Source organism: Lepidochelys kempii, chromosome 3 (assembly GCF_965140285.1).
Source record: "Lepidochelys kempii isolate rLepKem1 chromosome 3, rLepKem1.hap1, whole genome shotgun sequence".
NCBI lineage: Eukaryota > Metazoa > Chordata > Testudines > Cheloniidae > Lepidochelys > Lepidochelys kempii.
The window spans coordinates 120,935,245-120,960,012 of record NC_136382.1 but is presented as its reverse complement, the minus strand read 5'-3'; the positions used below and the strand labels follow the sequence as shown (position 1 = coordinate 120,960,012).

At 42.4% G+C, this 24,768-nt stretch overlaps 1 protein-coding gene across 4 annotated transcripts in view; it reads right to left on the bottom strand.

The window, feature by feature from the left end:
* The window catches only part of TULP4 (TUB like protein 4), a 279,854-nt gene that overhangs the window by 116,418 nt on the left and 138,668 nt on the right, over positions 1 to 24,768 (bottom strand). Inside the window, exons 2-3 of one of the 4 annotated variants that reach the window (XM_078852212.1) lie at positions 17,096 to 17,208; positions 15,227 to 15,308 (exon numbers count right to left, since the gene is read on the bottom strand). The exons of the other annotated variants lie outside the window; for them this stretch is intronic. Of the exons in view, the coding sequence (XP_078708338.1) occupies positions 15,227 to 15,308; positions 17,096 to 17,139 (126 nt within the window). The 5' untranslated portion in view covers positions 17,140 to 17,208. The remainder of the gene's footprint in view (positions 1 to 15,226; positions 15,309 to 17,095; positions 17,209 to 24,768) is intronic. 4 annotated transcript variants of the gene reach the window in all.

Genomic DNA, 24,768 nt, shown 5'->3' with positions numbered 1-24,768 from the left:
GAGCTACAGCTCACTTCATCGGATGCATTTTCACTTCATTGGTCCTCCTTTTCTTTTTGCGGATACAGACTAACATGGCTGCTATTCTGAAACCTGATTATTTTAAAAGATTGAATGTTTAATCGTACTTTAAAACATTAGCTTTTATTTTGTTCATTTTCTATTGCATTGCTATAGGTAACAAAATAAAGTCCAAGCACATTTAGTGCTATAGCCATGGAGACTGAAACTTCATAGGAAGACACTACCCCAGAATGATCATCATCCAGCACGCAATGCAATTACTAAGGCTTTTGACAAGGCATTTTAACAAGGTCGCTACATGTTTTTGAGTTGACATGTGTATGATTTATACCAAATGGAACTTCTTCCCAACACCACTTGGCCCTGGTGATTTTAACTATTTATGTGGTCATATTTATTTTATTACATTCTGAGTAAGATCGACCTTTCACATTTTCTTCAGTTTCATATAAGGTTAGGCCTTGGTGGAATATATGGCCTTCTGCTGCCTTTAGCATTTCTAATTTCACTTATTTCTGGCACAGATGACCAAATAGGTCAGTATCTGCCAATTCTTACAGGATAGGTATAATTTACTAAACGGTCCTCTTGACCTAAAATAGTGAGGAGTCTATGGTGTTGAAATCTCTGCTTTGTGGTTTCAATCTTGATCCCAGGTCTCCTTTGCTTTTAACATGTGGTACTTAGATTAGTTACTACAGTGATGGAGGCCATGCGCCTAGAGACGTATGGGTAGCTAGAGCAACCAATTCCTAGTATTCCTTCTCAAACCTGGAATGAACTGGCGGATAGATCACTAAAAGATATCTACACTCAGTGCTAGCTAGTGTCAATCTTCCTCTGCTCCTCAGCAAGATCCTACTGGAGGGCAGGTGGTTCTGGAGGATGAGGATGTTCTTCTGACAGACTTCCCCCTGCCAACACACACAACGTGTTACTACTGCAGCAAAGAATATTGGGCAATGCCACATTAACTGATAGAAAACATGCAGATACTAGATATAAATCCAGGGTCGAATTCTATTTGCCTGACATGAGTCATTTACTTCATCTGGACAAGTCCTATTAGTTGGTGAGGCAGGTTTGACCCCTTGGTATTAAGCATATTGCACTGGCTTATACACATTTTTCTGTCCTTGTCTATAATGCTTCATACGATGTTTCTAGTGATATTGGGAATGCTGATATGGAACACATTAATGCTGCTTAACCAATAATGAGGTTCATTTAAAATAAAACCCCAAACACTACAACAAGAACATTTAACTATTGCTATTTGTCTCTATGGACTTTACCTAGCTGTGGAATTTATACAGAGCAGGTAGATAGAGTTGGTAAAGCCAGTAGATTATTGGAACATCTATAGTACAGAAGTTTGAATGGGCATGTTACCACGTGGTCAGCACACAGTCAGGGAGGCAGGAGTCTTGGATCCTATTTCTGGTTCATAGCTTATATGATTCACCCAAGGTCACACACCAGATTGGTTCAGTCATCTATTTCATACTTATTCACCAGAGCAGCTCAGAACGGGGTTACTGTGTAGCTTAATTAATGTTAGTGAAGCGCTGCGAGAGCCTCAGAAGAAAAAATGATATAGGAGGGCAAAGATTTACTATTCATTGACCTTTAACCTATTTAAACAAAAAACTTACCTAGGTCAAGATGAAAGTATAACTTCTTTTAAAGCAAAGAGCAGTGATACACTATAAGTTTCAGAGTAACAGCCGTGTTAGTCTGTATTTGCAAAAAGAAAAGGAGTACTTGTGGCACCTTAGAGCAATTTGACTAATTTGAGCATAAGCTTTCGTGAGCTACAGCTCACTTCATCAGATGCATACTGTGGAAAGTGTAGATCTTTTTATACACACAAAGCATGGAAAAAATGGGTGTTTACCACTACAAAAGGTTCTCTCTCCCCCCACCCCACTCTCCTGCTGGTAATAGCTTATCTAAAGTGATCACTCTCCTTACAATGTGTATGATTGGAAATGGCCCAACTTGATTATCATACACATTGTAAGGAGAGTGATCACTTTAGATAAGCTATTACCAGCAGGAGAGTGGGGTGGGGGGAGAGAGAACCTTTTGTAGTGGTAAACACCCATTTTTTCCATGCTTTGTGTGTATAAAAAGATCTTCTACACTTTCCACAGTATGCATCCGATGAAGTGAGCTGTAGCTCACGAAAGCTTATGCTCAAATAAATTGGTTAGTCTCTAAGGTGCCACAAGTACTCCTGATATACTATAGGCCCAATCCTGCAGTGCTAATTAAGGCAATATTTAAATTCAACCTAAGTTTTGCCTGAACAGGAACTGCAAGATAACTAACACCTGTATGTATTTCCCTGATTACATCATTTGTTTTCTCCCCCGCAAAATAAATCTATTTTAATTCTGAAGCATTCCCATCAGACAATTTAGATACCATCCCTCAAGTTATAAACATGTTCCAAGGCAAGAATATATGAGAAAGACTGAGTGAAAACAAAAGTTAAGATACAAATAAAAAAATATTTCAAGTCTTTTTATTTTGAACTAGCCGCAAGGGTTAGACCAGCATGCTCATCATATTTGTCTGGATCCTTTCATTTCCTATACAAACAAACAATTCTAGAAGGTGGGTATATTAAAATGTATTAAATAAATATATTAAAATGTAGCTTGTGTTAAGGCAAAAAAGAAAGCAAATCCACTTTGATAATCCAATCATTAAAAAGCAAATGCTGTTCAGACAGCTTGAAATCTCTGCAGAACAAGAATATTTTTTAAATTAGAAACTGAAGCCTGAGCAGTCTAGGCCAGTAAACTCCTTGCATTTAAAGGTGACAATTGAAAGTTATCCTTTAAGACAGCATAAAGAAAAAAAGAGAAGTAGGCAGATTTAATATTAAAACAGACAAGTGCAATTTCAAATTTTACAGATGTTACAATCACAGAGCATAGTCTAAACATCAACCATCTACAATAAGTCTTTCCCCATTTTGCTAAATGGAATTTCAGACATTTACATGGTTTGCTCTGCTACCCTGATTCAAGCTTTACATGACATGGTAATAAAAAGCACCCTGACAGAATAGGCTGTTCTGGACAACATTTTCATTTGAACCAATATGTACATTGCTTCCAATATGGTTATACCAAAATTAATTTAGAAGTTTTCTCTATGTCCTCCTCCCTTTGTGTGTTCTAATGGATAGGGTACCAGATAGAGGTAATCAGGAGACATATGTTCTATTCCCAGCTTTGCTGCTGATTCTCTGCTTCACCTTGGGCAAGTCAGCTTTACCTCTGGTCCTCAGTTTCCTGATCTGTAAAATGGAAATCATGTCCCCTGTCCTACAATGAGGTCTGCCCATTCAGATCCAGTTCTGGTATCATGCCCAAGGCTGTATGTTTGTCACAGCCATGACATCCATGAAAAATACCATGACAAGAACTCTGAGAACGTTCCCCAGACCTGAAGAAGAGCTCTGTGTAAGCTCGAAAGCTTGTCTCTCTCACCAAGAGAGATGCTGGTCCAGTAAGATATTATCTCACCCACCTTGTCTTTCTAATATCCTGGGACAGACACGTCTACACCAACACCACATATATAGCAAGTATCATGACTCTTAGGGGGGTTGTTTAGAATACAAAAGTTGTGTCATACCAGCCAGTCAAGCAAGATTGAGTCCTCACATTTTTTTTTTTCCCAATTGGTTCTTCGTGCCTAGTGTAGTGAAACCTGGCAGTGGCTTTAAACATTTAATTATTACATGGGATTTTTTCTTTTAAAATAAAGGATATTTAGTTGATTTTTTTCCATCTTCTCTCATAATAATTTATTATTCAGATATTGTGTGCCATGCCTTTTCCTTTTTGTTTTTAAAATTCAGTTATGGCTTTGGCTTTTTTCCCCCCCAAGATGATAATGTGGTCACAATGATATTTATCTTCCTTTGCAAAGTGTGTTGAAAGCCAAGTGCTATAAAAGTATTTAAGTATTATTCTTATTAATAATACATGACAAAAGATTTTTTTATACAGCATGCAATTTAGCTTGTCAACCACTGTTTTTTATTTTGATATACATGTATTTTATCTTTTCCGCTTTTCTTATATTGCATTCAGCAATAACACACTCTTTTTCATATACATGCTATGTTTTTGTCTTTTGGTTTCCAGAGACATTACATTCCCTTCTCGGCTATAAGTAGGCTTGGAAGGATTAGATTTCCATCAGTAAATGTTAATTTAACCATACACACACACACTAACCAATGAAAAAATATTTCCATCAATAATAATTGAAATTTACAGATAAAGTAAGAAAAATGCTGCTTGAGAACTTAGAGTTTCATTTAAGGACATCTGCTTTGTATACTTTAATGGGATGCTGACAATTACTGTCTGACACCCCCATTGTCTGACTCCTCCATAATTTCCCATAATTGTTAAAATTCACATAGATAAAAATAGAAAAAAAATGCGTAACCTCCTAATTGTAAAACTGAAAATTTGACAAAAATCTAAAAATTGCTTAAACATAAACATTGATGTTATCTGTTGAAATTATAAAAAAAAAATTAATTCTGCCAAGCCAAGTTATAACAATGCCTTTATTTTATATTCAGAACTGTCCTCTCTCGTGTCACAATCATAAAGGAATTATTATGAAGAAAAATATAGCGAATAATAAATGTTGTGCTGTAGCTAAAGAATTGCAAACTTTCAGTAATCATAGTCAGAATTTCTTGCTCTCTCTCTCTCCATCTTTCAGTATTTTAGTAAGCACATCAAAGTGAAGTCATGGTCCCTGCTGAACTGCATAGCAAAAGGTTTAGCCTCTAGAACTCTAGAATTAATTCAGGTGTTTGAAGAACAGTTGTATGGGTTGTTTCAAAGTATCTTTTTTCCATTAAGAAAAAAATCTGGTGGAGAAAAAAAATAAATTGCACTTACAACAACAACAAAAATCAGAAATTAACCATGGTAGGTGTTGTAGAAAACGAGTCACACCATCTGTTTGGTTCAAACAGTCTGAGGTCCTTTTATTTGAATACAAACATGCAGGGAGAAGGAGACAGAGATGGTCACATGCAGGTGCCACCCTGGTCTCTCTCTGTCCTGCCTCTAGAATACCAGTATTGTATAGTTTTTTTTCATTCAAGTCAAATGATACATTTCCTTAATTTTTTTTTTATCACTCAAGCATTGTTAATAAAGCCTATAAGGAGGCAAAGTAAACAGTATCATAATTAGCACTGTGCAGACGCACTTTGTTATTATCAAGATCTGTGGTTTGCTTGTGGCAACGTTTTGTCTAGGGGCTTTTGCAGGTTTTGGTTGGGGGGGTTGCATATAATGGACAGCTAGGGACTTGAGCTAGGCTAGAGGTTGGCCTAGTTTGTTATCTGGGTCAAAATACCACAGGCCCAGCATATGCAAATGCTCTTAGTTTAAGTGAAGTCTTACAGGATGCAGGGCCTGTAGGCCTCTTGCGTTACCGCTCTTGCCTATGCTGCATATAGTGCGTAGATCTTGTCACAGAGAGGGATGGGGTCAGGTCAACAATACTTTCCTCCACAGTGGGGGAGGGCTCTCTAATATCCTAGGACCAGCACCGCTACAACACTCCATACAGAAATTAACCATGTCACATACCCTTTCACACATCAGGGATAAATGAAGGGGAAAAACAGAAAAATGCCAACAGACAAAAAATTAATACGTAAAATGTTGCTTAGAATAAAATAAGGATAGGAAAGATTAGAAAAGAAGCCTAATGGGGCTGAGAGAGAGAGAATTCTTTATGGCCTTGACCGAGCAAAGCATTGAAGCACGTGAATAGTTCCATTGGGTTCAGTGGAACAACGCAGATGCACAGACAGCACATGCAGAAGGTTTTGCATGAGCAAGGCATTGGGAGTAGGGTGACCAGATAGCAAATGTAAAAAATTGGGACGGGGGGAGGGGATTAATAGGTGCCTATAGAAGAAAAGGCCCCCAAAATCAGGACTGTCCCTATAAAAGTGGGACATCTGGTCACCCTAATTGAGAGTCTATTGACTCCAAACCACCTCTTTTTGGGATATACAGGACCAATTCTGGGAGATGCTGAATGCTTCCTGTGAAGTCCATGGGAGCTGGAGGCACTCATCACCTCACAGGATTGGAGCCTCATTTCACAGCGCAGGGCATTTCTGGAAAGGGACTGAAAAAACTGTCAACATGCGATAGCTGCTGTGTGCATATTTTGGTCAAGACCAAGTGACTGGCAGATCAGAGCTTGTAAGCTCTTCAGGACCTGGACTCTTCTTTATTGTTTGGAAAGCATCTAGCACATTCTAGCGCAAACTAAATAGCAACAAGATGAACTTTCTTCCTGGAGTAGCCTTCAGACATCTAAGGGACTGCAGGGATATCCTTTAATAACCCGTACCCCTGCCACTGGCATTAGGAGAAAACTGCCACTGTCAACATGCAATGACAGCACTGAGGCTGCACGCAGACCCGGAAGGCTGTCTGCTATACTGGACAGCAGTTTCCAGTTCAACTCCTATATTCAAGTGCTAACACTTTTACTTGGAGAAAAAAATATTATTGTGCCAGTTGTTGTTCCCCTGAGTTTTTCCTCCTTGAGAATGAATTTCAGCTTACATGAACGTTTAAACAAATATGAATAGTATTAATGGCATTAATTTTAAAAAATGGTAATGTTTATAGAGAGTTCTGAAAATACAAGAAGTGCTATATAAGGATGAAATTTTATTAGTTGATTTTCTTCTTTTCCCAGAAGATTGGAAAAAAAAGATTACATTTAACACAGTGATAAAAAAGAAACATCTCATTTTTTAGTATAGTTTAATGCGATCACTAAATTAGACAAGACACCAATACCAACCATGGGCCTAACTCTACTCCAACTGAAATCAACAGCTACACTAGGGGTAGTCAACAGGCGGACTGCAGGCCAAATCAGGACTGCCAGACACTTTTGAATGGACTCACAAATATTATTTACTTGTGGTGGGGGGGTTTTGGGGTTTTTTTTTTTGGTTGTTTTTTTTATTATTATTTTCCTCTGGAGTCTGGACCTTGACCAAGAAATTTGGACGTTGAGAAAAAATAATTGACTACCTGTGAGCTAGTCCGAGAGGAAGGTTGGCCCAGTGGTTAGGGCACTAACTTGAGAGATCTCAGTTCAATTCCCTGCCACAGATTTTCTGTGTAACCTTGGGCAAGTCAAGTGGTCTCTCTCTCTCTCTCCCCCGCATCAGTTCCCCTTCTGTAAAATGGGGATAATATTACTTTCCTATCTCACAGAGGTGCTGAGAGGAAAAATACATTAAAGATTGTGAGATGCTCAAATACAATATGGTAGCCAGATGACGTATATATGACCACATCTGTAAAACTGTACCATTTAATAGTATTTATACTCAGGCTGTTTTAGTTTTAAAGCAACCTTTGCTGTACCATTTTTCTTTATTTAAAAAAAATCCCAAAGTGCAAGAGTTAAACTTTCCCCATCCCTTAATTTTTCTTCTGCAAACAACTACTATTTATGTGTGTAAGAGCTGTTGGATAGGACCTTTCATTTGCAAACTGAAAATGAATCAAGACATACATAAATAAAACTTTCTAACTACAAGTGTAGGTAAGCTCTGGAATAGGCTTCCAAGGGAGGTTGTGGAATCTCCATCATTGGAGGTTTTTAAGAGCAGGTGAGAGAAGTACCTGTCAGAGATGTCTAAATTTACTTGGGCCTCAGCACAGGGGGCTGGACTTGATGACTTCTCATGGTCCCCTCCAGCACATTTCTATAATTTGACAAATGACATGAAATGAGAGGAGGTGGTATCTGTGCACCACTTTGATGACGAGTGGGACACTGATCTTTTCCCCCTTCTCCTTTTAAAAATCTTCATGCAAATTTAATGCTCATAAAAGGTGCCAGATTGACAGCAAGAGACTATAGTCACCTGTTTATCCACAGAACAAGCAAAGCATGGGCAGTAGCAATGCAGATTTCCCAGCCAATTTGCCTCAACCACCACCAGAAGTAGCCCTTCCACCATTTAGAAGGGAGATGGTAGTTCAGCCTTCCTGATCATTCAGTCCTTTCTCTTTCTGATGAGGCTGCCAATAAGGGGGAAATTAATACCATTTTTTTATGTGATGTGATCTTTTATTTGCTCTGAAGCTGAACACCACAGCTATCTGTTTTCTAAATAGACTGAGGCTGGGATTTGCAAAGGTGGCTAAAGGAGTTACACACTTGACCCCACATAGAAAGGCAATGGCAGTTGGGTGTCTAACTCCCTTCAGTGCCTTTGAAAACCTCATCTTAAAACACTCTAGGTGGTAGACTTATGGAACTCCTCCAAAGGTAGATTGGTTCTAAGGATTAAGGCCCAATTTCTCAAAAGGTATTTAGGCTCCTAACTTACACTGAAATCAATGGAAGTTAGGAGTTTAAGTACCTCTGAGGATCTGGGTCCAACTACTTTGTGAATGCTCCTTTAGGAACAGAATGTGCTCATTAAGACTCAGTGTGGTTAAGAAGCCTACTTTAAAATGCCTGTCACTGAATGCACAAAGGCACCTTGGTTTTAAACTGTTTTTCAGGGGGCACATTAAAAGATCTAAAACTTAACAAATCTCCCTACGTGCCATAAGGCACATATTTTTGTATTTAAAAATCTACATATGAAGTCTATTATCCGAAACAGTGAAAGGATTTGCCATAAAATTGTTGTGTGCACCTACAGAACACAGAACGTAACATCTGAAGAGATGTCCTGGAGGTGTACCCAACGCACCCCTAAAAATGGCAAACAGATTTAAGAACAAAAATTCAGTTCCTCTGAATAAGTTAATGTAAGGCCTAGAGTCCCATTTGCAAAGAAAACCCCATCACTGCTTGTTTCACATAGAAACTATTGCACTTAAACTGCAAATACAAACTTTGGACAAAGTATTTTTACAAAATGTATTTGGACAATTGAGCATCTCGCTCAGGGCTTTGTTCAGGTGTGGAGGTGATATATGAGTTATGAAAATGACAAGACATTCACCTTTGTCTACAAATATTCATTTGAGTAACAATTTCTGCTCAACATTTTAAAGGATTATTAAAGAAGAAATGAGCTAGATGCAAGTCTGAAAGAAATTAAGACATGAACTAAGTTAAAACACCTGACTGAACAAGATCCACATGAGGTCTGCTCCAGTGCAATATTTGGCTATGTCTGTTCTACACAGCTTTTAGTGACACAGCTGTCTCACTACAGCCGTGCCGCTAAAAGGAGCGCAGTGTAGCCACTGTTTGTCGACTCTCCTGATGACAAAAAAATTCTACTGTCGGCAGGAGAGCTTTGAAGGAAGGCTGCCAGTGGCCTCCTTCTCTCCTCCCCTCCAGAGAGGGAAGGATTGGGGTGGGGATGCCGCTGGTGGCTCACTTTCCTTCATGCCCTACCTTCCTAAGGCTCCCCCATAGTAGAGACAACTCTTTGCTCAATGAACTGTCCTTGGACTCATACAGTACTCATTCCCCATGAGACATACACCTCCACAGCATGGACACTCTGCCCCCCTTGCCCTCATGTCTCCCATGTGTGTACACTGCTTTATCTGTGAGAAAATAGGGAGGCAGTCCTATTGTCCAACTCTCACCAGAAGTGCATGAGCCACCTTCTCAAACCCGAGTAACCTGCAAACAAAATTGATATGAATAAATTGATATGATGAGATGACATTTTAATTTGGATTATTTTTTAAATGCTTTGGCTTTGTCTGTTTGCTCTTTTTTTCTGAATACGCAGAAGATCATCAATACAGAAAGGAGTGCCCAGCACCTCACTGTATGAGGGCAGAATTATAGTTCTGCCTCAGCTACCCTAGGACAAAACTACAGAGAAAAACAGTTATCCTTTCCTACAATGAAGCATTTAGTAACCTTACTGCAGGGGCACAGATGACTTTATTTGAGGGTGCTACAGTTAAAAATAATAAAATAACAGCTGTTTATTATTTTCATGAGTAATTTTGTACCATGATTAAGATTGTCTATTTTTATACAACGAGATAAACTTCTATGAATACAATCTGCACATTTTTTGATGGGCTAAAGACTCCCCAAGTCCCCACTTATCTCCCCCCATATATTGGCTGTATTGGGAAAGGTGCCCTCCTGCTACCATAGTGAGTACCATACACAGTAGTTGTAGGGTGACCAAGTATCTGGTTTTCAACCAGAACACCCGGTCAAAAAAGGATCCCGGTGGCTCCGGTCACGTTGACTGTCCAGTTGGCGGCACCATGCAGCAGTGCTGGCAAGCTCCCTGCTAGCCTCTGCGCTACATGGCTCCCGGGAAGCAGCCAGCATGTCCCCCCTCTGGCTCCTATGCGTAGGGGCAGGCAATGGGCTCTGCATGCTGCTCCCACCCCAAGTGCTGTCCCTGCAGTTCCCATTGGCCGGAAACTGCCGCCAATGGGAGCTGCAGTGACAGCGCCTAAAGACAGGGCAGTGCACAGAGCCGTTTGTCCAGTGCCGCGCCTCCACGTAGGAGCTGGAGTGGGGGACATGCCACTGCTTCCGGGAGCTGCTTGAGGTAAGTGCCGCCCAAAACCTGCACCCCTGAGGCCCCCCAGCTCATGCCCCAACCCCCTTCCCCAGCCCCGATCACCCTCCCACCCTCCGAACCCCTCAGTCCCAGCCCGGAGCACTAAACCACTCATCCCGAACCCCATCCCAGAGCCTGCAGCCCTAGCCGAAGCCCTCACCCCACTTTGTACCCCAACCCCCTGCCCCAGCCCAAATCCCCCTCCCGCCCTCTAAACCCCTCGGTCCCAGCCCAGAGCACCCTCCTACACCCTAAACCCCTCATCCCCGGCCCCACATCAGAGCTCGCACCCCCAGCCAGAGACCTCACCCCTTCTGCCCCCCATCCCCCTGCCCCAGCCCGGAACCCCCTCCCACACTCTGAACCCCTCATTTTCAGCCTCACCCTGGAACCCGCACCCCCAGCCCAGAGCCTGTACCTCCTCCCACACCCCAACCCCCTGCCTCAGCCCGGAGCCCCCTCCCATACTCTGAACCCCTTGGCTCCACTCCCCAGCTCAGAGCCCCCTCATGCACCCCAAACTTCTCATCCCTGTCCCCAACCCAGAGCCCACACCCCCAGCTGGAGCCCTCACCCCCTCCTGCACCCCAGCCCCCTGAAAATGAGTGAGGGAATGTGGGGACAGCAAGTGACAGGGGGAGGGGGGATGGAATGGGTAGGGGCAGAGCCTTTGAGAAGGGATGGGGTATGGGTGGGTCCTCAAGGAGGGGCAGGCGGGGCAAGGGTGTTCGGTTTTGTGCAAGTAGAAAGTTGGCAACCCTAAGTAGCTGGGCAGAGCTGGTGTCTCCTTGAGTGCAAATTACAAGAGCCGAACATTTTCCCACAAAACAACAAAAATCAAATTAAAAATCCATAGAATTCTGAGCAAGGTTAAAATAAAACAAAAAAAACACTATGGACCTGATTCTCATTTACACTATATTCTCTTTACCCCATTTTGGCAGAATAAAGGGGCCTTACAACAGGATAAAGTAAGCTCACTTTACAAACTCTACATTTACTCCCAATTTAAGTGACATGCAAAAGGGCCTTAGTGTAAATGAACATCAAGTCTTATACAATCTAAATTAACCCTCCCACTGAAAAGTAGTTTAGCGGTCAGATACATTCTTGTTAAAAGTTTCAAGAAGAAAGGAACCTTCACAACCCTTCAAATTATTGCCTGAAAAAGTGTAGAAAAAATTGCTGGAGAGGGTGTGAATGCAGAGAAATACAGACACCCTACAGCAGAGCTCTATGGATCCTTTTCTGTGTCTCGTTTTCAAAAGTGCTATCAAAAAGACAAAATACTATTTGAAACCAGATCTTAGAGCACTGCAGAGGGATGGACCACTAGCTGATAACATGAAAGCAAAACAAAAAAGTGAGAGGAGACAGCAGAGGCAAACGATTTCTTTAAAACCCACATTCCCACCCAGCATCAGTTACATGAGAACTTTGAATCAGTGTGTTCCTGGAGGCCCTCATTTATTTGGTAAGCACTATCTTATTTTGGAATGTGAGTGTGGCAATGGAATTGTTGGAGAAGGTCAGAGAGGAGAATGTACTGGAAGACTAAACATTTACTCTTCCCCATCCCACACCATTTTGTCTTCCTAATCTGTGGGTTAACCCTTCTGCTCAGATAGACGTATACATAATAGTGGAATATGACACCTGTACTGTTTATATTTAGATGTGCTCAGGGACACCTTGTTAGGTACATTAATAAAAAATAAAGTTAAAATGAAAAATAGATACAAATAAATGTTTGGTTTGCTAGGAACCTTTACAAAGGATCCAGTGTCTAGGCTAGATAAAGTGTCAGTAGGAATGTGCTGGTGTAGCTTGGACTAACAGTAAGACGACAACAGCCCACAACATTTTGCACAATTTGGGTTGCACTCTGAGAAATGACTGACAATATAATGGGGTTCCACATTACCTCTCAATATCCATACAGATCAGCTGTGCTCAGCCCACAAGATAGCTAGCAATTTTCCCAACTGCTAGGTCTTCAAACTCAAATCAGCACTGAGAAAAATCAAGCAGTGCTGTTTCTACCTCTTCCGAGTCCACCCACCCTCAACTGTAGTAAAGATTCTAGAATCAGAACTCAACTGACGATTTTGCTGATGGATGTGCAAGGCGAATTGCAATCTAGCTTGCACTGCCATAGCTATAATGGCTACAATAGCCCTCCAAATAAGACTTATATGGGACTTGATTGTTGCACTGGCCTTGTGTTGGCTCTCTGCACACAGAGGCATTTCACCCCAGTGTGAAACATAATAAAAATTTAATTTTGTCAGTAAACAGATCTGACACCAAAAGTCTAGGAGCAGACATGCTATGCATGAAGGTGCCGTTTTAATACCGTTACTTATCTGCCCATTATCACACTTCAAAACTGGTCATTCAAAGAAAGATTTACCATAATCCAAATTTAAAAATAAATAAATAAAAAGCAGAGATCAGCGCTTTCAAATCTCTTGACATTTCCCACGTTAGAGTTATAACTGTCCAATAATCACATTAGCATGGATCATAAGAGACAGAATGGAGACAAACAGTACACCAAGGTTTTCCACCGTTAGAACTGGGGCTATTTGACTATCCCCAATTCTCAAAGAAATAATAAATTACTGATTAGCCCCATAATGAAGTCTAAGAGGAACTCTAGACCACTCACACTAAGACTGTGGGTCCCCCATCTTTTGGGAGGCTGAACCCAAACTTATGTGCAGCAATGGGGAAAGCTGCCTGCAGTTCTAACTGCTATACAAGAGGTTACGTGAACTCCCTATCAGCCTGCAGCTGTGTGGGCCCCTTCTCAGACCTGGTTTCATGACATCCAGCCAAAGAGGACTGAGGGCAGCTCATTAAGATGCCCGTTCATCGGCAGGCAGAGGGAAGAGGAAGAGTTGGCTCAACCTCCTCCCAGCCTAGAGTGGCAGGGTGGAAAGGGCAGGTGAAGCACAGGTGCACGGGAAGGGAAGCACAGCACTGTCCTACCTCCAGCACCAATGCTTCTAAGGGAAGGGGGGGGGGGAAGAGGAAAGGGAAAAGCTCAATAAATGGAAGAGGGACCTCGAGGGAAGGGAAACCTGAGAGAGACAGATGGGGACCTCAATGGAAGAGCAGAGAAAGAGATGGGACTCTTATGGGGGAGGAATGTGAAAATGCAAGGAACACGGGAAGTGAGTGACTGAGAGTAAGACAGGGCATGACAGTCTTCATTGCAAAGTCTTCATTGCAAAGTTAACTCAAGTTATAACTTGAGTCAGGTTTCAGAGTAGCAGCCCTATTAGTCTGTATCCGCAAAAAGAACAGGAGTACTTGTGGCACCTTAGAGGCTAACAAATTTATTAGAGTATAAGCTTTCATGGGCCACAGCCCACTTCATCGGAAGCCAGAAGAGGAAGATTGGCAGGGCCAGGGGAGTGCCCAGAGGTTGCCTACTGGAGGGCAGGCCAAGCAGGGAAAATGGCAGGGCGCCTGTCATAAATATAAAGGGAAGGGTAAACCCCTTTAAAATCCCTCCTGGCCAGAGGAAAAACCCTTTCACCTGTAAAGGGTTAAGAAGCTAAAGGTAACCTCGCTGGCACCTGACCAAAATGACCAATGAGGAGACAAGATACTTTCAAAAGCTGGGAGGAGGGAGAGAAACAAAGGGTCTGTGTCTGTCTATATGCTGCTTTTGCCGGGGATAGACCAGGAATGGAGTCTTAGACCTTTTAATAAGTAATCTAGCTAGGTATGTGTTAGATTATGATTTCTTTAAATGGCTGAGAAAAGAATTGTGCTGAATGGAATGACTATTTCTGTCTGTGTGTCTTTTTTGTAACTTAAGGTTTTGCCTAGAGGGATTCTCTATGTTTTGAATCTAATTGCCCTGTAAGGTATCTACCATCCTGATTTTATAGGGGTGATTCCTTTACTTCTATTTCTATTAAAAGTCTTCTTGTAAGAAAACTGAATGCTTTTTCATTGTTCTCAGATCCAACAGTTTGGGTCTGTGGTCACCTATGCAAATTGGTGAGGATTTTTACCAAACCTTTCCCAGGAAGTGGGGTGCAAGGGTTGGGAGGATTTTGGGGGGGAAAGACGTGTCCAAACTACGTTTCCCAGTACAGCCAGTTAGAGTTTGGTGGTGGCAGTGGATATTCCAAGGACAAAGGATAAAATTAATTTGTACCTTGGAGAAGTTTTAACCTAAGATGGTAAAAATAAGCTTAGGAGGTTTTCATGCAGGTCCCCACATCTGTACCCTAGAGTTCAGAGTGGGAGAGGAACCTTGACAGCACCGCTGGCTGTCACCTTTGGCCCCCAACTGGAGCCTCTCCAGTGCATCATCAGGGATTTACAACCTATCCTGAAGAACGATCCCCCACTCTCGCAGGTCTTGGGGGGCGGACCGGTCCTTGCTTGCAGACAGCCCCCCAGCCTGAAGCAAATGCTCACCGCCGGCTGTGCGCCACACAACCAAAACACTGGCCTGGGGGCCTGTCCTTGCAGTGGGGCCCAATGCCAACTCTGTCCACATGTTTATTCGGGTGACGCCGTCATAGGACCTAGTCACGTTAGCCACGCCGTCAGGGGCTTGTTCACCTGCACATCTGCCAGTGTGCTGTACGCCGTCGTGTGCCGGCGATGCCCCTCTGCCATGTTCATTGGCCAGGCTAGACAGTCTCTGTGCGGAAGAATAAATGGACACAGATCTGACATCAGGAATCGTAGCATTCAAAGGCCGGTGGGAGAACACTTCAACCTCTCTGGCCACTCAGTAAAAGATTTAAGGGTGGCAGTTTTGCAACAGAAAGGCTTCAAGGACAGACTGCTGAGCTTGAATTGGTGTGCAAACTAGATACCATTGACTTGGGTTTGAATGGAGACTGGGAATGGCTGGGTCATTACACATATTGAATCTATTTCCTTAAGTTAAGTATCCTCACACCTTCTTGTCAACTGTCTAGATGGGCCATCTTGATTATCACTACAAAAGTTTTTTTCTCCTGCTGATAATGGCTCATCTTAACTAATTAGCCTCTCACAGTTTGTATGGTAACTTCCAACTTATCTGTATGTGTGTGTGTATATATATATATATATATATATATTATATACATTTTACTATATGTTCCATTCTATGCATCCGATGAAGTGGGCTGTGGCCCATGAAAGCTTATGCTCTAATAAATTTGTTAGTTTCTAAGGTGCCACAAGTACTCCTGTTCTTATAACTTGAGTGTTACTCCTAACTCAGATCCAATCTACATACAAAACCCCTTGAAATGCTGGCAGACCAGATGCCAGCTCTTGCCAAGGCTGCAGGCATTAGCTAAGAACTAACGAACTCACAGCTAGGGGCGAGACCAGTTCACTTATGTTTTAGTGTTGCTCAAACCAGGTACTAGTGTTATAAGAATTTACTCTGTGTTCAGACTCTACAGAATGTTTGTAAATTGCTGCACACATTAATCTTATTTGTAATGTCTGTATTCCATGCTAGAAAGCAATATGTAAGTTTTGCTTTATAACTTTGAACATTTTCCTGTGTCTTTGTTTTATTTTGTTCATTCATCCTCAAAGTCTGTAGGAGGAGCTTCCTTGCATGTAGCATTTCCAAGGTGCAATAGGGCCATTAACCAATCCTTTGTATTGTGATGTTCCTTGATGGCCCATCTGATTTTGATGGTTCTTCCAGAAGGGTTGAGGGGAATCACTTCCCATCTTAGTTTACAAGTAAAGAGCAAATATTTTCATTCTCATTGCTGTTGAACTCACAGGGCCAGCAGCCAGAGACACCAAACTGAAGCCAGAGATCCCCGGGGGCTATCTCCTTCATTGAAACTTTGAATTGATAGGTTTCAGAGGAACAGCCGTGTTAGTCTGTATTCGCAAAAAGAAAAGGAGTACTTGTGGCACCTTAGAGACTAACCAATTTATTTGAGCATGAGCTTTCGTGAGCTACAGCTCACTTCATAAGTGAGCTGTAGCTCACGAAAGCTCATGCTCAAATAAATTGGTTAGTCTCTAAGGTGCCACAAGTACTCCTTTTCTTTTTTTGAATTGATAGATCACGACAACTCTGTCATTTGTAGGATTTACACTGCAAGTTATTTGTGTGCATGTTTGCTTGCTTTAACCAGTAAATAATTCTCTTATTTATTTTTCCTTGTTAATAAACCTTTAGATAGTTTATTACAGAATTGGCTACAAGCATTGTCTTTAGTGTAAGAGCTAGGGTACCAATTGATCTGGGTAAGTGACTGGTCTCTTGCGACTGGAGACAATCTGAATATCGTGTGTGATTTTTGGAGTAAAAATGACCATTTATCATCAGCTCCAGCTTGGTTGGGTAGTAAGATAGACTGGAGAGTCTAAGGGGACTGTCTATGACTCCATGGTGAGACTGTTAGAGTGATTCAGGAGTTCACATTTGCCACTGGCTTGGTGAAATCCAATGATAAAACTTACCCCCAGTTTCGGGTGTCTGCCCTGAAGTCGGCACTCACAGTCATGAGCCACTTCAAACAGTGTGACAGCCCTCATCTCAAGTGTGGTGGTGTTTTCAATTCAAGTTGACTGGGCTGTTATGGGGTACAGGGTAAAGATCGAGTGAGTGCAACTCGTTAACTGCTAACACAACCTGCAGTATGGACACAGGCACATATCCACTCACATACCCTTAATTGTCCAATGCCTTCCCATAATTCCTCCATGTGCCCAGAAAGGACCAACAAGTTCTCCCACAATTCACCAGGAAATAATTCTTAGAATGGCTCAGCTTACTATAGTACAAATAAGCAGGGGATATGCCCCTAGAAGTCTTAGGGCTACTACATGAGTGAGTGCAGCACCAGTGTGGACACAGTTGCTCGAGTATTACTTTGCAGTGTGTCCACTCTCACTCAAGCTACGCTAACTTGCGAGAAATAAGTCTAGGATAACTTGAGTTAACTTTGCGGAGACAACATACCAGAGACGGGAGTAAAAATGAGAGAAAGAGTGAAAAGGAAGGAGATGCTGCTTTTCAGACAGAGGCAGGGGAATTAAAAAAAAAAAGAAAGAAAAAAAGAAGAGGTTGGAGGTTAAGAAACTGAATAACGGAAAAACAAGAAACAACTTTTTGACTAGTGAAAGCAATTTAAGGACCTTTATTTTATTGTAGTTGCCTGGCAGACATCCTAAATTGTTGTAAGTTTGGGAAAGAAAGGGATGCTTATTTTGAGTACTTATGTTATATTAATGCTGCTCGCTACTCTGGATTCTGCTGTCTGGGCCCCATGGATAACAGTTAGACTTTATAATTTACCTTTTTACTAAATTGCCAAATACCATAAAACTGTTTGTGTCACATACAAGCTTCTCTTTTTTGGTGTGTGTCTGCGTGCACTCCTGCGCTTCTCCACCCCTCACTTTGTCTTCCTGATTTATTCTCTTCTGTTTCTTTTTCTGCAACATCTCCCTAAAAGAAGTTCAGTAGATTTCCTTTGCTTATTTCCATGCTACTCCCTTTACAAGGATGGAACAGGAAGAGGTGAGACGGAGATCCTTCCAAACTGCAGACACAGCAGCAGGGACAAGAGTGGTCACTAGCCTATGTCTACACTGTAACGTAAAGCCCAGAGTTTGAACTCAGGCTCAAGCCTAACCCCCTTCTGTCTACACACAAAACACACTGACCCAGGGCTCAGATACAGGGTCACAGCACCCCATGGGGGTGCAGGGTCCAAGTCTGAATCAAGCCAGAAGCCAGGTTTCAAACCCTATTGCTTGAAGGGAAGGGGTTGGAATGGGGGCTGGGAAGAGGTGGGGCAGGGGCGGGGCAGCAGGTGGGGGTCAGTGATGCAGCCCTCAGGTCAATGTACTAGTCCTCATGTGGCCCTCGTGGTCATTTGAGTTTGAGACCCCTGAACTAGTCCAAAGAATCAGTTCATTAGCCCTCTCAGAAACTTAAGGCCACTAACCTAGCCCAGAAAGCTTTTGCCCACTATGTGTAGATGGTTTCCTTAAATGAATTAAACCTTTAATATGAAAGTGGTCATATGCTTTTAACAATGCCATCTGCTTTTCTCTGCTTGTGTCATAGAGCAGAATAGGTCACATGTCAGATAGGCTATTCATGAGGACGGATGCCATCTAGCTCCGAGTGGGCCTGATCCAGCTTCCATTGACTTAAAAGGAAGTTGGATCAGGCGCTTTCCTAGAAAGATTTGTTAACAATTTGCCACAAAAGAAGGTGAGTAATGTGTTCCCTTGATGTTCCTGAGACTGTAAGCTTTTCAGGGCAAGAATTCTTTTTTTGTGTTTTTGTATAGCACTTAGCACAGTGGGGTCCTGGTCTAAGACTAGGACTCCTACACGCCACCTCAACACAAATTAAAAAAATAAATAAATAAATAATTCATGTAAGGATCCAAGGATGTGGTCCTAGAACTCAGGAGGCCATAGATTGCTGATGCTCCCTTGTCACCACCAAGGGAGATAGCTGAAGCAGCACCTCACTAATCCTGGAAGGCCAGATCCCACAGGAAATCCTATCAGAGTTCCCAACCCCTCCGGCCACCTGATTGGCTCACACCAATTTAAATCTGGAAGTGACTTTGGGTAGGCTCATAGGTGCTGACTCCGTGGGTGCTCCGGGGCTGGAGCACCCATGGGAAAAAAAGCAGCCCCACCGATCAGTTCCTCTCCCTCCCTCCTAGCACCTCCCATCTGCCACGATCAGCTGTTCAGCGGCGTGCAGGTGAGGGGGAGGAGCGGGGGAAGGAAAAGGCAAGGAAGGGGGTAGAACAGGGTGGGAAGAGGCAGGGTGGGGTGGAGCAGGCACGAAAGCTTGGGGGAAGGGGTGGAGTAGGGGCAGGGCCTGGGGCGGAGCAAGGGTCAAGCCCCCACCAGGAACTGGGGAAGTCGGCACCTCTGAGTGGGCTGTCTGAGCAACTGTGCAGACTCCTTGCTGCTAATGCTGCCACATTACTAGATCCTGCTCTTGCCTGTCTTGCTCAATCTGCATCCAACCTTGCTCTGGCTCCTAGCTTCTGCCTCGCCCCTGCCCTAACTCCCATCATTCCTCTCCTCCAGCTCCTGCCCTTATGCCTCACTCCTGATCATCAGCTACTGATCCTGGCTCTGATCCCCAGCTCCAACTTCTGAGTCTGACTGGCACCAAAAGACTTCTCTCGTAATTAGACTTTTCTTTCTGTATAGCCCGAAAAGGGTGGACTACAATATGTGACCCAGCCGGAGGGCTGAACCAAAAAAGGACTGACCCCACAGAAAGGAGTTGTAGAAGAAAGGGGGACCATTGGCCCCACCCCTTCCTGACCACTAGCCAGTCACCTTTCACAATACAGTAATGAGAAATGTAAGTTATCTGCATTACTCTTTATAGTCTATGCTATCGTAACAAGTAGTCTCTTCATAATGTTCCCTAGTGTGCTTTAACATAATACTGTTTCAGACAACACTACATTAAAGCACACTAGGGAACCTTTAGTGCACACCAGTACCGTTTACAGAGACCAATTAATGTGCAACACATTAGTGTGCTTTAGAAATCACACCATCGTAGGCCATCTTACTGCTCCATCCATGTAGACAAGCCCTTAGATACAAAGTAACCATTTTTGGTGTAATTCTAGTATTTAATGGATAAACACCTATATCTTTTGCTGTTGTAATAGTATCAGAAGTGTTTTATCAGTTGAAACCTAAAATCAGAGGCCATGCCAAAGTGATACAAATATTATTCAACAATCGGCTAATTAGATCATGACATACAATACCCTAGGGGAATGCCATCTGGCAGATGTTGCAAATGTCATCCTAGCTGTGTTTGACCTGTAATTCTTTGTATACTGTATTCAGAACAAATTCCTACAGGCAGTTCTTCCTCATTTCATATAGACTAAAAATCACACCAATTTCATTACAATTGCAGCTGGTCCAATAACCAGCCCCCGCTATTTTTTCCTAGTTGATTTAACAACCCAACAAGGGTGCTACAATCAAGGGATGCAATCAACTATACATCTAGCAACATAACAGACATGGACTTGACAACTCAGAGAAGCAAAGTACTAACATTATTATTTTGTTTATAACGATAGCACCTAGAGGCCTCAGCCCAGGTCAAGCCCCCATTGTTCTAGACATTGCACAAAAAGAAATAGTAAATGACAGTCCCAGCCCCCAAAGAGCTTACAATGTAAAGTCAATACATACCAGTTTGTTAAAACAAACAATGAGGCTATGAGGGGAGGAAAGCTATTGGTAGGTGTCCTAATAGGATGTTTTAGCCAATAGCAGCTATATGCTCAATGCCTAGGTGAAATAAGCCCCTCAATTAGAAGTAGTAACAGCAACAGGCCATTTGCTGGGCTGTTATTACTTGGCATTTCCTGTACGCATCCCAGAGGGGGTATGTCTATGCATTCTTTCATCATAAGATTTGTAGGTTTTGTAGGCTGTAAAGAATCCTAGAGGTGATACTTCCACCCCTGCTTTCTGGTAGTTCCCAATAGTCCATGTCTTGCTAACAAAAGACCTACTCTTAGCCAAACTACTAGAAACACTTCACCTTTTTTTAATGTGAATATAGTGCGGAAGAAAAGCAATGGATTGACAGCCTTGGTGACTAAAGTCCTCTACTAATCCACTGACAGTAGAAGAAGCTTCATCATGTTGCCCCATGATTGACCCTAACCTGGGTGGACTATTTCAAAGAGGGAAAAAGTAATTATGGGAGACTCCACTGGCCTGCTAACAATACCAAAAACGGTATCAATTACTGTGGTGTGGACATCTGTCTATGAGAAAATGGAGTGAGATCAAACTTGTTTCACACAGGCCACCACAGAGCTACCAACCCAGGTTGTATCTGAACCAAAGAACTAGAGATGAAAGAATCTATATCCAATTTCCAAGCCTCTGAGCCATCTAGACCACGTGTTTTGCTTTGTTAAAAAGTCGTCCTTACAGTTTACATATTTATGCATCTCCCCACCTCAAAAAACAGAAACTAAGGGAATAGTAAGCAAGTAGTTGCGGCACCAGCGCTAGGAGAGAGCTCTCCCAGTGCCATAAAAATACCCCACCTCCATGAGGGAAATAGCTCCCAGCGCTAGGAGTGTGGCACCCAGCACTGGTGCCCTGTCTACACTGGCACTTTACAGCGCTGAAAGTTACAGCGCTCAGGGGGGTGTTTTTTCATACCCCTGAGCAAGAAAGTTGCAGCGCTGTAAAGTGTGTGTGTGTGTGTGTGTGTGTGTGTGTGTGTGTGTGTATGTATTTCAGTAAAATCCTATAGGAGATTCTGCTGGGCAAGATATGCAGATATTTTCTGCCTCGAGTCACTGGCTTGTCTACTGAACATCTGGAAAATGAGAAAGACAACCTGCTAAAGGAATTAATTACATTTAAGCAAGTAAGTCCATATCTTGCCTCTCATTATCTCCTGATGCCATTTCCCTCTCTCCTGTCATATGAAAAATCTCAGGACAAATGGCTGTCCTCTCAGACCTTCAGTAAATCAGGAATTAATCTGGACAGATGCAACACAGAAGCAGAGGCAGGTTGCTGCTAGACTGTTCTAAAAGTGAAAATCTATCCCAGTAATGAGAAACTTTGGTTCTATTTTTACACGTCAAAGGTATTTTTTATTTTAAAGATGTCTTTGGCTTGACAACTTATACATCTCTGTCGAATACCTAAAGGCTCTGACTTAAAGGAATATCGTCACCCATTTAAAAACAAGTACATGCCAACATGGAGTTTAAATTGGTTTAGGTACTACACTGACCTCTGAAACGCCCTGCCAATTTTTGTGGTTTTACAACCTATCATTTTCACCTCTTCTCCCACTGCAAAGCCCATCCCCCTAATCTCCAGTAATGGCTTGCTCCCAATATCCATTATTGTTTCTATAAAAAGAACAGGAGTACTTGTGGCACCTTAGAAACTAACAAATTTATTTGAGCATAAGCTTTCGTGGGCTACAGCCCACTTCATCAGATGCATAGAATGGAACATAAAGTAAGAAGGTTTTATATATATATATATATATATATATATATATATATATATATACACACACACACACACACACACACACACAGAGAGAACATGAAAAGGTGGAAGTTGCCATACCAACTCTAACAGGCTAATTAATTAAGATGAGCTATTATCAGCAGGAGGAAAAAGAAACTTTTGTAGTGATAATCAAGATGGCCCATTTCAGACTGAACATTTCTTGAAGAGGTCCCCTGACCAGGCAGACTTCCCCCCACTGCAAATCTGTCATCTCTTCCTTCAATTCTGTTTTCTTCCTCATCATATAGCATGATTTCTCCACCATCCATCCATTCCCACGGTCTCTGATGCCTATTTGTTACCTTTAACTCCCTCCTTAAAATCTTTCCCTGTAGGAAAAAAAATTTACCACCAGAAAAATTAGACAATGGAACAAGTTCCTGTGGGAAGCTCTGAAACTGCCATCATTGGAGGTATTTAAAGCTAGTCAGCCAACACAGGTTTGGCTTGGATATAATGAAATCAGCACTTCCATAATGCAGGTGGTGGACTAGATAATCCACAAGAGGTGCTGTCCAACCCAAATGGTTCTATAAAGTCCAATTTCAAAAGCAATAAAACCTGTCTGCTGGGATATTTCCTTATCAAGCAATGATGTCAGAACTGCAGAATGGGCTTTCTGACTCTATGTATGTAGGAAGTGAAGTTTGGGATTCTTTGTCCTTTATTAAACTTTGTGTATTTAAATCATGTGATCAATGGCTCCATGTCTAGTTGGCAGCCGGTGTCAAGTGGAGTACCCCAAGGGTCAGTCCTGGGGCCGGTTTTGTTCAATATCTTCATAAATGATCTGGAGGATGGTGTGGATTGCACTCTCAGCAAATTTGCGGATGATACTATACTGGGAGGAGTGGTAGATACGCTGGAGGGCAGGGATAGGATACAGAGGGACCTAGACAAATTGGAGGATTGGGCCAAAAGAAATCTGATGAGGTTCAATAAGGAGAAGTGCAGGGTCCTGCACTTAGGATGGAAGAACCCAATGCACAGCTACAGACTAGGGACCGAATGGCTAGGCAGCAGTTCTGCGGAAAAGGACCTAGGGGTGACAGTGGACGAGAAGCTGGATATGAGTCAGCAGTGTGCCCTTGTTGCCAAGAAGGCCAATGGCATTTTGGAATGTATAAGTAGGGGCATAGCGAGCAGATTGAGGGATGCGATCGTCCCCCTCTATTTGACATTGGTGAGGCCTCATCTGGAGTACTGTGTCCAGTTTTGGGCCCCCCACTACAAGAAGGATATGGATAAATTGGAGAGAGTCCAGCGAAGGGCAACAAAAATGATTAGGGGTCTGGAACACATGACTTATGAGGAGAGGCTGAGAGAACTGGGATTGTTTAGTCTGCAGAAGAGAAGAATGAGGGGGGACTTGATAGCTGCTTTCAACTACCTGAGAGGTGGTTCCAGAGAGGATGGTTCTAGACTATTCTCAGTGGTAGAAGAGGACAGGACAAGGACTAATGGTCTCAAGTTGCAATGGGGGAGGTTTAGGTTGGATATTAAGAAAAACTTTCACTAGGAGGGTGGTGAAACACTGGAATGCGTTACCTAGGGAGGTGGTAGAATATCCTTCCTTAGAAGTTTTTAAGGTCAGGCTTGACAAAGCCCTGGTTGGGATGATTTAATTGGGGATTGGTCCTGCTTTGAGCAGGGGGCTGGACTAGATGTCCTCCTGAGGTCCCTTCCAACCCTGATATTCTATGATTCTATGATTATTTTAAAATAAATGTAAAAAATTAGGGGGGAGTTCAAAGAGTAACAAAATTAAGTAAGGAGCAGGAGAGACTGGCTTAGGAGGAAAGAATAAAAGATCTAAATATATTTTATATCTTAACAAAGCAGCGATTAAGCAGGGTCATTGTAACAGCCTACCAGTACCTGAATGATGTAAAACAACAAGGGAGAAGAGGAATTATTAAGTGCAGAGATACACCAGGAAGATATTAAGAAAAGGAAAATTTAGTTTAAAATATGAGGTGAAACTTCCATGCAAGATCTAGATGGTAGAACAGTCTCCAAAAGGAAGAGGTGGAATGAAGTCCAGCCCTGGAAATATT